Source organism: Equus quagga, chromosome 5 (genome assembly GCF_021613505.1).
Source record: "Equus quagga isolate Etosha38 chromosome 5, UCLA_HA_Equagga_1.0, whole genome shotgun sequence".
In the NCBI taxonomy this organism is placed as follows: Eukaryota; Metazoa; Chordata; class Mammalia; order Perissodactyla; family Equidae; genus Equus; species Equus quagga.
Genome location: NC_060271.1, coordinates 130,113,825 through 130,128,572, shown reverse-complemented (window position 1 = coordinate 130,128,572; position 14,748 = coordinate 130,113,825). Strand labels below are relative to the sequence as shown.

Here is a 14,748-nt window from a genome sequence, read left to right as displayed (position 1 = left end):
AAGGCTTCTGTTTCAGGTTCCAAAACAACCTGCTTCAAAATGAAACACCCTTGTTTGCAACCTGGCGGTTGCCTGTGCAGGAAGTGGGGGCCGTCTTGGGTTACTCGTTTGCCGCAGGGGGGACGACAGCCTTCCTCACCTGCAGCGCCGTGGGCATCCTCAGGGTCGCGGCCCGGGGTCACGGCCCGTCTCTGTTTGTTGCAGGTTCCCCCGCCTGCACAGCGCGGTGATCAGGACCTTTGTTCTCGTGCAGCACTACGCGGCCGCCATGATGGCCGTGAGCGGCCTCTCGCAGATGAAGAACTACACGTCGGTGGAGACGCTGGAGATCACCCAGAACCTCATCAACTCCCCGAAGCAGTGCCCCTGCGGCCACGGGCTCATGGTCTTGCTGCGGGTGCCCTGCTCGCCGCTGGCGGCCGTGGCCTACGAGCGGCTGGCCCACGTGCGGGCCCGCCTGGCCCTGGAGGAGCACTTTGAGATAATCCTGGGCAACCCCAGCTCCGGCATCACGGTCGGGAAGCACTTCGTGAAGCAGCTCAAGGTGGGCGGCTGTGGTCAGGGGCAGGAGGGGTGGTGGTCGCCTGGGAGAGCCATGGGGCAGGGCCACTAAGGAGATGGGGGAGCCGAGTGGTGACAGACTTCTTAACCTTGCTGTCCATCGCGGGCTGGCCACACCCCTCTGGCACCTCTCTGGCCAGGTCCCTCCCTGCACCTTGCAGTCCTGCGGTACCAAATTCCTTAAACACCGCCCCCTCGCGGCTGCCCCCAAACGTGCTGTCCTGCAGTTTCAAACCTCTGGGCTGTAGCATGCTTTTTTTTCTTCGTGGGGGTGCCTTTCTCCTCCTCCTGTGTTTAGCTCATGCCCGTCAGCCTGCAGAGCTCAACTCAGCGGCTTTACCTTTTTAAGGAAGCCGCCCCTCCCCCACACCTGGGGCCCCTGCCTGTCCTCTGGCTCCTCCCCCAGGTGGTGGCGCTTGGGGACACCCCTACAGATCTCAACCCCCTCCCCCCAAACTGGCACAGTGCCTTGCCCATAGGAGGTTCTCACTAAACTTACAAATGAAGGAAAATGCAGAAGAGTTAGGGCAAGAATATTGAAAGAATAATCGAGTAGGAACTATGAGTGAAAGACACCAGCACCGTGATTGAGAGATCATAGTAAAAACGTTAGAAACAACTGGGGATGTGTGCTTCCTCCCAAAGAATCCGTCAGGCAGCAGTGTTTCTTGAATAGCTAACACGTGCCAGACAGTGTTCTCCGTGGCTGGGAAAACGGTGGTGCTTATTTGCAGGATAAAGAACTGTCATTTTTATCAAAGGACGCAATGCAAGGACTTTCAATCAGTAGGCGGACATCAAGGCTCCCCTGTGGCTGGGCTAGTTGGGGGCCTTACGGCTTTATTTCTTTTCAATTATCTGCAGATGTGGCAGAAAATTGAGGATGCGGAGTGGAGACCTCAGACTTACTTGGAACTGGAGGGCCTGCCTTGCATCCTGATCTTCAGTGGGATGGACCCGCATGGGGAATCCTTACCAAGGTGAATGGAGGGGGCTGTGCCCCTGGGGTCGTTGAGGAGCCAGCTGCCTGAGCCCGCAGCTGCCGGGGTTGCCAGGCCCGGCTTCCACTGTGCAACTCTAGGTGGCGCATTCACATTCATGGTCATTGTGGATTTGTATATTTATTATGCCAGTTTTGCAGCAGAAGGCAGTAAAATGTGTCTGAAGCCTGAGCCGCTTTTCCTAATTCTCAGGCACCGTTTGGGTTCATGAGGGAGGGGTGGCTGCTGTTGCCAGGCTCCTGGGTGGAGACCGTGCATCTGGAGTTAGGGTTTACTACCTCCCTCAGTTAGAGATGCAGTTCCCTATCAGAAGGTATGGGATCATCCCGGGGTGGGGTTGGAGGAGGTCAGAGTGACATTTCCTGCTGGTATCTGGGCACTCCTGTGGCTGGTCTCTGCTGGTTTAGGAGGGGTTCTGGGAATGGGGGGACGGTGCTGAGGCCACTCGGGAAGAGTCAGTTCTGCCAGTGCACAGAGCTGACTGCCTCAAAGGCCGTGTCCCCTTGGAGCCATCATAGCCATGCAGAAGTCCGCTGCAAGCCCAGTCGGTGTCTCCTGGGGTCTCCAGGTCTCCACGCAGACAGACCACTGGTCACTGGGCCTCCAGTAAGGCAGTTGCTTAAACTGGTGGTGACAGGTTGGCTTTTAGACATTTACTTAATACCCATGGAGAAGAGCAGGCAGCTGTGCTGGGGCCCTTGCACGTCTTTCCTTGTGTGACAAGAGAGTAAGAGCTGACATTTATTGAGTTGCTGTTATGTGTGGACCACTCTACTAGACTCTTTTTATGTGCTTTCTCTCACGTTGCTCTCACTGTCACCCTGGGGGAAAGGTGTTATTTCAGTAGTCCCATATCACTGATGAACAAACTGAGGCTTACAGAGATTAAGCCAGTGGAGCGACAGTGCCCTCCAGGCTCCAAAGCCTGGCTTCCTTCCGTTGGGCCACACCACACTTATGCCAGGGCCACTGTGCACTGCTTTATCACGCGCCAGGGAAAGGGGCTCCAAAGTGTTTGACTTTGGTTGTTTCTGTTTCCCATGGATTAATTTTCCCATTCCTCAGCTCCTTAAGGGCTAAGACAACATCTTAATCTATTTTAAATCACAGCAAGCATTTACTGAGTACCTTCTTTGTATTAGCAGCATGCTACACTTTTAATAGAGCATTTACTGCTTGCAACAGTGGTATTGCTATCCTGTTTTATAGATGAGCAAAGGAAATGTCATCCATCTGAGGTCGCATGAGCAGTAAGTCGCAGAGCCTGACTGGATCCGGCATCTGCCTCTCTGCAGGTCCTTTGCTGTTCACACTGCACACCCCGGGCCCAACGTTGGCCTGTCCTCTATGCTCGCCCCTCCGCCTAGCTCATTGCTTGTTGGCGTCTGTCTTCCCAGACAGACTCTCATTTCCACTAGGACGGTGACTTGGTTCCAGCCTATCCCTGGCATGTAGCACAGTCCCAGGCACATGGTAAATGTTGACTGGAATAATTAAATGTCCACTTATTACATGTAAACCTCACAGTACACTTAGATGTTATTCATTATTCATTTCCATCTTTCAGATGAAAAAATTCTGAGCCTCTGAGAAGTTGCACAGCTTGTGGAAGGTTCTGTCACTAGAAAGTGGCAGAGCTGGGGTTCAAGTCTCGTTTTCATCCGACCTGCAAGTCAGTGCTCCTTTAATTACGTGCAGCACAGGGCTGGATAGACAGCCGGTGCCCCGAGAGACTTGCAGTTAAACCGACTTTGTTGCTGACGGCTCACAGTCATGGGGTCTGCTTCTCTGTTAGCACAAGTCCAGGGTCCCAATGATGAGGGCAGGCTGTTTCCTGAACACCGTTTCCCTCACCGCCGAGAGCCGTGCCTCCTTCCTACTCGATAGATCCCTCCCTCCGTTTCCTCCTAGGTCTTTGAGGTACTGTGACCTGCGTCTGATAAACTCCTCGTGCTTGGTGAGGACAGCCTTGGAGCAGGAGCTGGGCCTGGCTGCTTACTTTGTGAGCAACGAGGTTCCCTTGGAGAAGGGGGCTCGGAACGAGGCCTTGGAGAGCGATGCGGAGAAGCTGAGCAGCACGGACAACGAGGATGAGGAGCTGGTGACGGAAGGTGAGCTCGGGCAGCCCACGCCCGGGTGCTCCTGCCCTTGTCTAGATGGCTGTCTCCCCTTCAGTGTGGCCCTGGGGCCCGTCAGCAGCCCCGGCTGAGAGCTATCTAGGTACATCTTTGGAGCAAATGGCAAATCCCTTGTTGAATTCAGATTTTTCTCTTTTCCCCTTTTTTTGATGTTGTGAGAAAATAGAAATCCTGATAGGCTCTTCCTAGCTCTAGAATTCTTAAAGAATAGGAAGAAAAATGGAGATTTCTTAGGGTTCAAGTTCATGCTTTATTCACATTGTGGTGGAGTTACCATATAGCTGGTACAAGATTTACTAGTTTATTTCCTCTGTGTAAATCAACTTAACAGTATGTGTCCATTATGGAGATTTATTAAACCAGGCCAATTGCATTTACAGACGTGAAAATCCGACACCATATTTTTAATAGGACACATAAATCAGAGCAGTGCAAGGCGTTTGGCTGTAGTCAACAGTACAGTGAGAAACAATAGAAAGCTGTCAATGCAAAAATGCAAAGCGTTTGTGGGGTGTGCTGTAATGGAAGGAGAGATGGATTGTAGGGTCCAAGGCCAGGACTCCTTCCTCCATCTGCTAGTGACTTTGGACAGGTCCTGTCCCCTCTCCCAGCCTCAGATTGCCCATCTATAACATGGGCATTGAAAGACCTGCCTGACAGACTTCCCTGGTGCTTAGCAGTCTTTCATAAATGTGAGCGTGACCCTGATATTAAATTGCCTCAACCTCCCTATTGCCCGTGGGATGAATGCAGACTCTGGCATTTCATGACCCACCTCTTTAGTTTCACCATTCGCTCCTCTCAACTCTCCAGCCCCCAGCCTGCACTCCGTGCTCTTGGCCACACTCGCCTCATAGTGGTTCCCTGGCTGTGCACTGCTCTTGTCACCTCTGGCCACGTAGCTCCTCCCCACTCTGAGGTCTCTCTCCTCTGTGCTTCACCTGGAAACCCCTGTCCTTTCAGGACTCAGGTTGGGGTCACCTCTTCCAGGAAGTTTCCCTACTCCTGCCTCCCCATGCTGGGTGGGAGCCTGGCCTCCAGCTCCCAGGCCCCCCTCTCTCTTTGCACTCCTTACACCATCTTGTAGTCACGACTCGCAGGCGGGAGCCCCCACTGAGCCGTGAGCTCCTCGCTGGCCTGCCCTGCGTCTTCCTCCTCCTGTGTCCTCAGTGCTCCGTCAGCGGGTGGGCGCCCGGAGGATGGCTGAGGAGAGAGGACAGGTGCGCGTGCACTTTGTAAACTGAAGTGCTGGGCGAATGTACAGGATGGTGATTACGAGGCATCTTCAGTGTGTGTGCTTTGAAACAGGCTCCACCTCGGAGAAGAGGAGCCCTGTGAAGAGGGAAAGGTCCTGCTCCCACGACTCGGCCTCTTCATCCCTCTCCTCGAAAGCGTCCAGTAAGTCTCCAGGCGGGAACCGTCCCACAGTTGGACCTTTTTGAGATTTTAGGGACTGAAAAGAGATCCTTTCTTTTGCCTAGAACTGGAAAGAGAAGGGAGTCTTTGAAGAACTGGATTTTCTAGAGAGTAAATGCTTTTCTCGGTTGGGGCCTGGGAACATGAGGAGTTTGGACCTCAAGGTTCAGTGGCTCCTGTCCTGGGAGGTGATGGAGGGCTCTGCCCCTACTGTGGGCTGTGCCGGGCCGCATCAGAGGGCCGTCCCCTCGGTGCTCTCCGGGCAGCTGTGTGTTTGGGGAATCACTGCTCCCTGGAGAGGAGGGGAGCTGGGGTGAGTTGTTCTTGTCGAATCTGAGGGCAGAGAGAAGTAGGCACGGAAGACCCCTCTGGGGGAGGAGCCACAAGGCAGCAGGTGTTCACTGACTGCTGGACCAGACTGCAGGAAGGAGGGGGGAGTGTGGATAAAATGCCCAAAGGCTCGGCCCTCGGGGATGCCTTGCTCTCTGAGAGCCGACAGGACCCACACACACGAAACTATCCTTCTCTTCCTGCCGCGAGCATTTATTGAGAAGCTACTTATATCTGAATCAGGGCATTGAAAAGCAGATGCGATGTGGACCTGCTTTCCAGGAATTCACGGTTCCTCATACATCAGTCTATATTGCAATAGGGGCTGCTGTGATTTTCTGCACACATAGTCACACACGTGAAGCGCTATGGTTACGTGTTGAAGAAGTCATTAATTTTGTCTCAGATGAGGGCAGATTTCAGGGTACACTGCAGGTTTCAGAGAGCAGCTGGCCTCTGACTGGACCTTGGAGGAGAAGGTATTCCGGTGGGGAAACTTCTTGGGCAGAGGAGGCTCGTGTGACAGCGCGTGTGGTGCTGAGTGCGATGAGTGGTCCCGTGGGCTGCAGCTCAGGGTGCAGGTGGGGGCCTGGCTGTCATCAGGGCGTGGCTGCTGGATTGTGTGGTCTGGTGGGGGTGGTGGACGGAGCTCAGAGCACAGCTGGGGGTTTGGCCTGGGGGCATCTTTGGCTTCCTCGATTCTTCCCTCACCTCATGGAGCCCACGGATGCAGTGAGCCAGGTGGGTGGGCTCTCCCTCACAGGTGTGCACAGAGGGAGTCAGAACAAGGCCTCCTTAACATCGGCCTGGAGCTCTCTGACTGAAGGCAGATCTGATTCATAGGCTGGGGTCAGTCAGAAGAGCCACGTGCTGCAGCCTCTGGCGTCCTTAGATAGTCTGCCCCAAACAACATAGGGAGCCTGGACCACCAGGGAGGAGCTGACGAATGGGTGAATGATCCATGCCATTCAGAATAGAGGTGTGTGGTGCTCTGTTCTTCCTCCATCCTGGCCTGACAGCTTTCTAGAAGGTTCTGGAGACATGTTGGTCTATGCAGTGTCTTCAGATGGAGTAGAACATCCAAGCTGTTAGCCAGCCTCTCTCTCTCTTCCAGAATTCTCCTGTTAGGTGAGGCAACTTTCTTAGTGAGGATTTTTCAGAGGGTCCTGAGATCTTAGGGGTCTCTGATGAGACGCTTCTTGTGGCCTTACATGCAACCCCCACATTAGAGGGGTGAGGACACAGAGGCCCAGGGAGGTGAGACTTGGCCACAGCCACACAAGTCATGATGCAGACCCTGGCGGGGCTGGGTCCCATCTTTATAGGCTGACAATCCCCCTGAGTTCACCTGAGACACACTAACTGAGGCCTGGGGCTGGATGCAGAGAAATGTCAGAGTAGGTATCCATCCTTGGGGTCCTGCCAGGCTGCTCTCACAACCTAGGTAAGTGGATGAAGACATCGGGGTTCCCTTGGTCTACTTTTGGGACCTCATGCCTCTTTCATGTCTCATGCCCCTCTGTCCCCCTTCTCCCCAGGCCAGGTGCCTGGGTCCCTCACAGCCTCCCCAACCCTGGTCTTCAGCTCCTCCATTTACCCCAAGCTTCAGGTGCCTTGTCTGAGGGAGAGGCATCTCAGCAGGAGTCAGGCCTTCCGCAGGGGAGGGCAGGCCGGCGCTGCATCTCCTCCCTCCATGAGCAATTTGTAACCGGGCATGAGACCCAGAGGGGAGGTTGCCTGAGCCTTGTGGTGAGGGGACGCAGGCTGACCAAGAGCCCCAGGGTGGCAGGAAGCCTCTGTGAGGAGAGTGGATAAGGGGTATCAGGCCTGCCTGAGGAGCGGCCTCCCTCAGTCTGTCTTCTCTCAGTACCATCTCTGGGGAAACGACAGGGCTAAGACAGATTTTCACTGTCCTGTCTGCCCTGCCTTCTGCAGAGCCTGAGGCCTGCAGGGTGGCTGTGAGCTGACACACGGGCCCTGGGCGTGGTCGAATGATGTAAAAGACAGGGACCAGGGAGCTGCTCCTCTGTGTCCAGGTGACCCACACTCACCTGGGTTCTCAACATGATCCACCTGGGAGAGGGGGCAAAAGAAACTCCGTATTTGAGTCACTGCTGTGCATGCTGCATCTCGCATCTTGAACTCTTCTGAAAACTAATTGTAGCATTAGATTAAAGCCTGTGGTGTCCTGTGAGTTTGGCTGCCAGTTTAAACTAGAAGCCGCCGCTGTGCTGGTGCAGAGGTGAGGTTCGAGCTCCATGAGGTGATGGAAGCAGGGAGGCGTCCTGGAACAACCTGCACAGAAGCAGGAGTGTAGGTTGAGCAGAGGCCTTGGAGGGGTTCCCTGTGCGGGGCGTTGGGATGGGTGTGGGATGAAGTCACACCACGTGGGTGGCGCTGGCTGTCTCCCCATAGCAAATCTTGGCTTTGTCATAGGACAGAAGAGTTTATATTTAACCCAAGGTAGAATTTTGTTAACGAAAATTCCCAGTAATTTTCAAGGAAATATATTTTGTGCTGCAGAAACAGGAGCAGCCGGCAGGTTTTGCAGTGGGTCGTTCCTGGGGCCTGGCTGACAGGTGCATCTCTCCCCAGGCTCAGTGCTCTGCGGCGAGTCCTCGGCTCAGTCCGGGGGCCCCTCTCAGGGGGAGCGGGCCGGATCGCCGCAGCCCAGTGGCCCTTCAGAGGAGGGCAGGGTCCCTGGAGAGAGACAGAGGCTCCGAGCGAGTCGGGGGCCACCATCGGTCATCAGTCGGCACAGCCCCGGGCTGGCCCCACGGCCTGACTCTAGCCTCAAGACCAGCCAGAGGAGCATCCAGGTGTCTGTCACCTCGTTGTCCTCCCAGCTCTCCTCCTCCTCGGGCTCGTCCTTCTCCTCCACGGTGCCCACCACCAGCACGCTCGTCCTGCAGGCCTCGCAGTGCTCCATGACCAAGACCTACCAGCAGCCACCCATCGTCTTCCTGCCCAAGCTGGTGTATGACATGGTCACGTCCACTGACAGCAGTGGCCTTCCCAAGGCCGCCTCGCTCCTGCCCTCCCACTCGGTCATGTGGGCCAGCTCCTTTCGCCCCCTGCTCAGCAAGACGATGACGTCCACAGAGCAGTCTCTGTACTACCGGCAGTGGACGGTGCCCCGGCCCAGCCACATGGACTATGGCAACCGTGCTGAGGGCCGCATGGACAGCTTCCACCCACGCAGGCTGCTGCTCAGCGGGCCCCCTCAGGTGGGTGCTGCCTTCCTGGGGCCTGGACTCTATGGGGTTCTTGTGTTCATGCCCGGGGGCAGGTTCAGGGCTGACAGCATCCCCTTATTGACATCTTGCCATTCTCACAGTGTAATCTCTGATGGCCCTGCAGTGGGTGGTGGTTGGAGGTTGAGAAGCGCCTGCTGCCCACGGCTGGGTGACTTCCATCCTCTGAGTTTAGTTTCCTCCTTTGCGTGATGTGAGGGTGGAGGGCTTCTCCCTCCTTCAGACTGTGATTCTGCATTTCCCACATTATTTCATTTGGTCCTCACGGCCAGTCTGTGTGGTTTGCTCACACTCTAACAGTTAGAAACAACGCCCCGGTTTACACTGGAAGACTTCGGTGAAACGTAATCTGGAGGTGGGAGGCTGTTTCCCCATCCAGCCCTCCCCCAGCTCATGGCGTTTCCCTGACGACGAAAGACCATTTCACCTGTCAAAATGGCAGACGTCTGCAAGGCGCGAATGTCAGGTGTCCATGTGCGCGTGTGAGGAGGACCATGGGCTGGGATGGGGTCTTGGAAGGGGCTTTGCCGGAATAATGCGGAGGTGGAAGGTGGGCCCTGGCGTGGACTGCCCGGGCTAGAATTCTGGCTCAGACGTCACCTGACTCTCTGGGTGCATTCCAGCCCCAGTGTCCTCCTCTGAGAATGAGGAAGATAATAGTACTGATATCGTAGAAAAGGGAGCATTAAACGAGAAATTAATTGTAGGGCCCTTAGAATATAGCCTCACCCATAGAAGGCATGTGATAAATGTTAGTTATTGTTGTCATCATCATCATCAGTTCCATCACTGTTACAATTCAAGATGTGCTGCCTTCTGACTCAGCCTGTTCATTTCTTTTCTGGGAATCTAAACCCAAGAAATACAAACCCAAAAAAATATGGGTAAGAATGCTTATTTTAGTACTGTTTGCAACAGTAAAAAGCAAACTGTAAACAACTTAAATTCCATTGGTCAAGCTTGGTCGAATAAATTTGGGCACAACTGTATCACACAATTCAGCCATACAGATTTTTTTTTTTTTGAGGAAGATTAGCCCTGAGCTAACATCTGCTGCCAATCCTCCTCTTTTTGCTGAGGAAGACTGGCCCTGAGGTAACACCCATGCCCATCTTCCTCTACTTTATACGTGAGACATCTACCACAGCATGGCTTGCCAGGCAGTGCCATGTCTGCACCTGAGATCTGAACCAGCGAACCCTGGGCTGCCGAAGCAGGACGTGCGCACTTAACCGCTGTGCCACCAGGCCGGCCCCCTAGAGATTTTGAGATCAATCTCTATATACTAACACTGAAATTTCTCTAAGATATTTAAATTTTCAAAAATCGAGTTTCAGAATAATATATATAGTGTAATATCCATTAGGAAAAACAGATCAGTGTGTGTATGTGTCTGTGTGTGTGAAAATGCCTAAAAAATCCCTGACAGGATTGCCACTAAATTGTTAGCTAGGGAGGCAGTGCGATTAGCGAACGTTCTACTTCCTTGTCAATCTGTATTTCTTGGACTTTTAAATGAGCATATATTACTCTTTATAATTTAAAAAAGGGGATCCCAGTTTCTGCATACCCTCACATTAGTGGGTGTTGTCAATCTTGAAGATGTTTGCCTATTTGATAGGGAAAAAATTGTATATTATAGTTTTATTAGTCAGGTTGACTGTATTTTTATTTATTGATTGATCATTGGTACTTCTTTCACAGTGATTTTCTGGTTTGTTTCTCTTGTTTTTCCTTTCCGCCAATTGATTTATTCCTGTGGCTTTGTAAAAGGAGCTGTTCAGAGATTACAGACTTTAATCTCGTCTATCATATGTATTGCAAATATTTTCTCTGAAGCTTCCCCAATTGTGTTTCATATTTTCTTCTTTCGAGTTAGTTATTTCTGTTCCTCAGCATTTTTTGAGTACTTACTACGAGCAAGGCATTGAGCTAAGAACTTGGACAGCACATTCCTAGAGGCACAGGTGGGAGGGGAGGGTTCTGGGTTAGCCCACAGGCACCTGTTTAACCAGTTGTGACCTACCTGAACTACGCCCAGTGCTGTCCTAGCCTGTGCAGGACTGAGGAGCAGGACTCTATGATACAAGAAGGAAGAAAAGAAAATTGTCTTGTTTCTTTTCCTGGGCTTAGGAGGAGAGAAGGGAAATGCCGACTTTTTATGTCTTGTACAGTGAGTTTTGTTATCTTACTATAGACATATCGATTAATACAAGAACAGAGATTGGCACTTGCACAAGACTCTTTTAAGACGTTATGTTTTATATCAGCAGTCATTTTTTGAAGCAAACTTTCTTCAGCTTGTGATAAAGTCCTATTTCTAACAGTTTAAAAAATGTGGCCAGTTAAAACTGGAGACGCGTTTGCCTTGATTTATAAGCAGGCAGGTCTGCTGGTCACAGAGTCCATCCGACTGCCTGCCATGCTGCCTTAGGCCACGTTTCCCCTCATGTCTTGCATTAACCAGGCCCTCTTTTTAGTTAAGTGAGATCTTTAAAAGTGACCGATGCCCTGAGGTGTGTCGGGTGCTCTGGCCAGCGCCTGCACGTGGACAGGGCGCCCTGACTGCTGCCTCTGATTTTGGTGTCCTTACAGATCGGGAAGACAGGCGCCTACCTGCAGTTCCTCAGTATTTTGTCCAGAATGCTCATTCGGCTGACAGAAGTAGATGTTTACGATGAAGAAGAGATCAATATCAGTGAGTTATTTGTTGGTGACACTTGGGCTTAGAATCCTCATTAATCAGTTTTTCCAGGGGCTTTAATTGTGTCTTCTCCGTTCTGATGGAATTCTCAGGTTGATGATCAGACTCACCCTGGGGGCTGTGTAGGGTGCACTCATCTTTCCCTTGTAGTCATTTTGCTCAATATCAGAATGGTGCCTAGAGGCCCTTGTGGGGATAAAATTACTATCCTAAAAATAAACCGCTATTTGCTGAGGACTTCCTCATGTCAGGTACTGTGCCCAATACTTTACATAAATTACCACATTCCATTTGTATATGATGCCATGAGATAGTGCTCCATTTTCTGAGAAGTGACATGCTCAGGAGCCCCACTTGGAGGTGGCAGAGATGGAACTAAACTAAATTTGATCGCTGCCTCTAGAAACCAGAGTTATCCATCAAGGGAGGTTCCCACTCAGGTGGCTGAGTGCATAGGTCAATATCTTGGGGCAAAATGGAAGGATATGCTATGTGGGAAACAACCTTTCCCCCTTGTTCATGGAACAGAATTTACCTAATTGAGATATGACTCTTAGAGCAGCTGTTTTATGCAAATTGTAAAACACCTCTTCCATTTCCTCTTTATAGGCCCCTCCAGTGGCTCAAAAACTTGGCCTCTTGCTTTGGAATGAAAATTTGTGTAAGGAGTGCTGTCTGTGTTGTAGAGAAAGGGCACCAGTGAGCTGTACTGGCTTCCAAGCAGCACTTTTTATTTTTTTTATTGTATATATTTAAGGTGTACAACTTGATGATGTGGAATACGTATCCATTGTGAAATCACCACACAACCAAGCTAATTAACACATCCTCTGCTCACATAGTTGCCATGTTCACTGCAGCATTGTTTACGATAGCCAGGATATGCAAACCACCAGATGTTGTCCATTGATGGATAAATGTCCATCAGCAGATGAATGGATAAAGAAAATGTGGTATATACACATAGTCGAATATTATTCTGCCTTAAAAAAGAGAGAAATCCAACCATTTGCATCCACAGCACTTCTTTAGATGCTCTTGACTGTGTCTGAGTTTCGACTTGGAGAAGATTTGGAACAAGGCGGCCCATCTAGCCTTCAGTCTTTCCTTTGAAGGAGAAAGGAAAGAGGCTCTTCATCCCGGCTCTGAGTTTCCCACAGTTTCCCCTGCAGTTTGGACCATAGTTCAGATGAAAATGAACAGACCTGTTGAGTTTCTGTCTCCTCACTTTCTTGGATACACAGATGGTCCCAAACTTACAATGGTTCAACCTCCGATTTATTGCCTTTGCAATGGTGTGAAAGTGATATGCATTCAGTAGAAACTGTACTTCAGATTTTGAATTGTGGTCTTTTCCTGGGCCAGCGCTATGCGGTATGATCCTGTCGCATGACGCTGGGCATCGGTGTGATTCACGAGGGTAAACAGCCATCACTTACAGCCATTCTGCACACAGCCATTCTGTTTTTCACTTTCAGTACAGTATTCAATAAATTCCACGAGCTAGTCAGCACTTTATTATAAAATAGGCTTTTTGTTAGTTGATTCTGCCCAACTGTAGGCTAATATTAGTGTCCTCAGCACGTTTAAGGTAGGCTAGGCTAAGCTATGACGTTGGGTAGGTTACGTATATTAAATGCATTTTTGGCTTATGATTTTTGGCTTATGATGGGTTTATCAGGACACAACCCCATTGCAAGTCAAGGAAGATCTGTACCAAGGGCAAAGACAGGATTTGAACCCAGTTTGTTAAACTTGTTTTCTCAAATACTCTGTTACAGCCTTGAGTTTCTCTCCCTCTTCTTTCCTTCTTTCTTCTCTTTCTTATGGACATATACTCTGCCCCTGTATACAATATAGTAGGATAGATAGGTATAGATATATTGATATATATATAAATATCATACAAATATATAAAATCAAAATGTTACATAATTCGAATTGGAACAGCTAGATTTTTTTACCTTTTGGTCGATAAGCATTTAGTGAGCACCATGGACTCTCCCAGTTATAATGTAAGATGATACATGGCAAATGTAGAAACGTGGTTTAGACCATGAGTGGTGCTGGCCTTCAGAAGGGAGAAACCAACGGGCCTGAGCACTTAGAAGAGGCTTTCTAGAAGTGCGGTGATAAGAGCTGAGCCATATTGGCTGGGCAGCATTCAGATAGAAGAGCAAGAAAGAGAACCGTGTATGGTTCCACTGGCGGTGGGAATCAGTGTGGTGTATTTGGGGGATGGTGCTGGGGAGAAGCACTGAGCACAGGGGTCAGCATGTTGGCAAAAGTTGTAGTACGAGAGTCAGAGGTGCAAACCCATCCTATAGGAAACATAAGGCTGCTCCTCTGGATAGAGAAAGATCCCCCCTTGCCTCGTTAAAACAATCCTGAAAATGGGGTATCTGCCAGGAGCCTTTGAGATACAATGGCATTCCCCCGGTAACCCAGAGACTCAGTAACAGTTCCACTCCAAGCATCATCCTTGTGCACATTTGAAATAAATTATTCTCACTTCCTGTTTTGTCACATATCTGTGTTTCTACCAATCTTGTAGACCTCAGAGAAGAATCAGATTGGCATTACGTCCAGCTCAGTGACCCCTGGCCAGACCTGGAGCTGTTCAAGAAGTTGCCTTTTGACTACATTATTCATGACCCCAAGTATGAGGATGCTAGTCTGATTTGTTCACACCATCAGAGCATGAAGAGTGAAGGTCAGATTTCAAATCACTTGCTTCACCTTCTTCCAGAGTACGTGTGACTAGCCTCTTGAAGGGATGAGCTGGATTTTGTTAGTGATGAGCTGAATTATCAGGTGGTGGTGAATTAACCGGTGGTGCCTGGTCGAGAAGGGAGGTCGCCACCTCAGCGGACTAGGAAGGGGTCTTCACCAAACCCACGGAGGAGGACTTGCTGCTCAGTGGGTGCTGCTGCTGCTGAGGACACTGTTCGTGATTTGTCATGGTCACACTATCTGAAGGTTCTGGTTCATAGAGGATCAAACACATGTATGTTCGTTTATGAATTTGAATTGCCGTAACGAAATGCACATATTTCCCTCCCTGTCCACAGGCTCTTGTTTTCTCCCTTCTTCTTCAGGGACCGCTGACTTACACAGTATTGTGACCCTGCAGGGTTCCGGGGTCACCATCAGCAAACACTGAATATTAGTGTCCAGTGTGATTATAAACACTGGCTAGAAAAGTTTGCAATGTGAGAGGAAAATACTCACCAGCCTGCATTTCAAACTAATAATTTTCTCTTCATTGTTGTCAGAATAGCTCACTTTCACTGCAGGGTCCTTCATATAGGCCAGTCTCTAATGGAGGTTAAGCATTCAAATCT

General features: G+C 50.5%; 1 protein-coding gene across 3 annotated transcripts in view; it reads left to right on the top strand.

Annotated features, from left to right (window-relative positions):
- Positions 1-14,748, top strand: part of GREB1 (growth regulating estrogen receptor binding 1) — a 144,538-nt gene that overhangs the window by 116,961 nt on the left and 12,829 nt on the right. For all 3 annotated transcript variants that reach the window (XM_046660291.1, XM_046660289.1, XM_046660290.1), the window contains exons 18-24: positions 205-544; positions 1,426-1,541; positions 3,474-3,673; positions 5,009-5,098; positions 8,042-8,673; positions 11,296-11,398; positions 13,959-14,117. In XM_046660291.1, the coding sequence (XP_046516247.1) occupies positions 205-544; positions 1,426-1,541; positions 3,474-3,673; positions 5,009-5,098; positions 8,042-8,673; positions 11,296-11,398; positions 13,959-14,117 (1,640 nt within the window). The remainder of the gene's footprint in view (positions 1-204; positions 545-1,425; positions 1,542-3,473; positions 3,674-5,008; positions 5,099-8,041; positions 8,674-11,295; positions 11,399-13,958; positions 14,118-14,748) is intronic.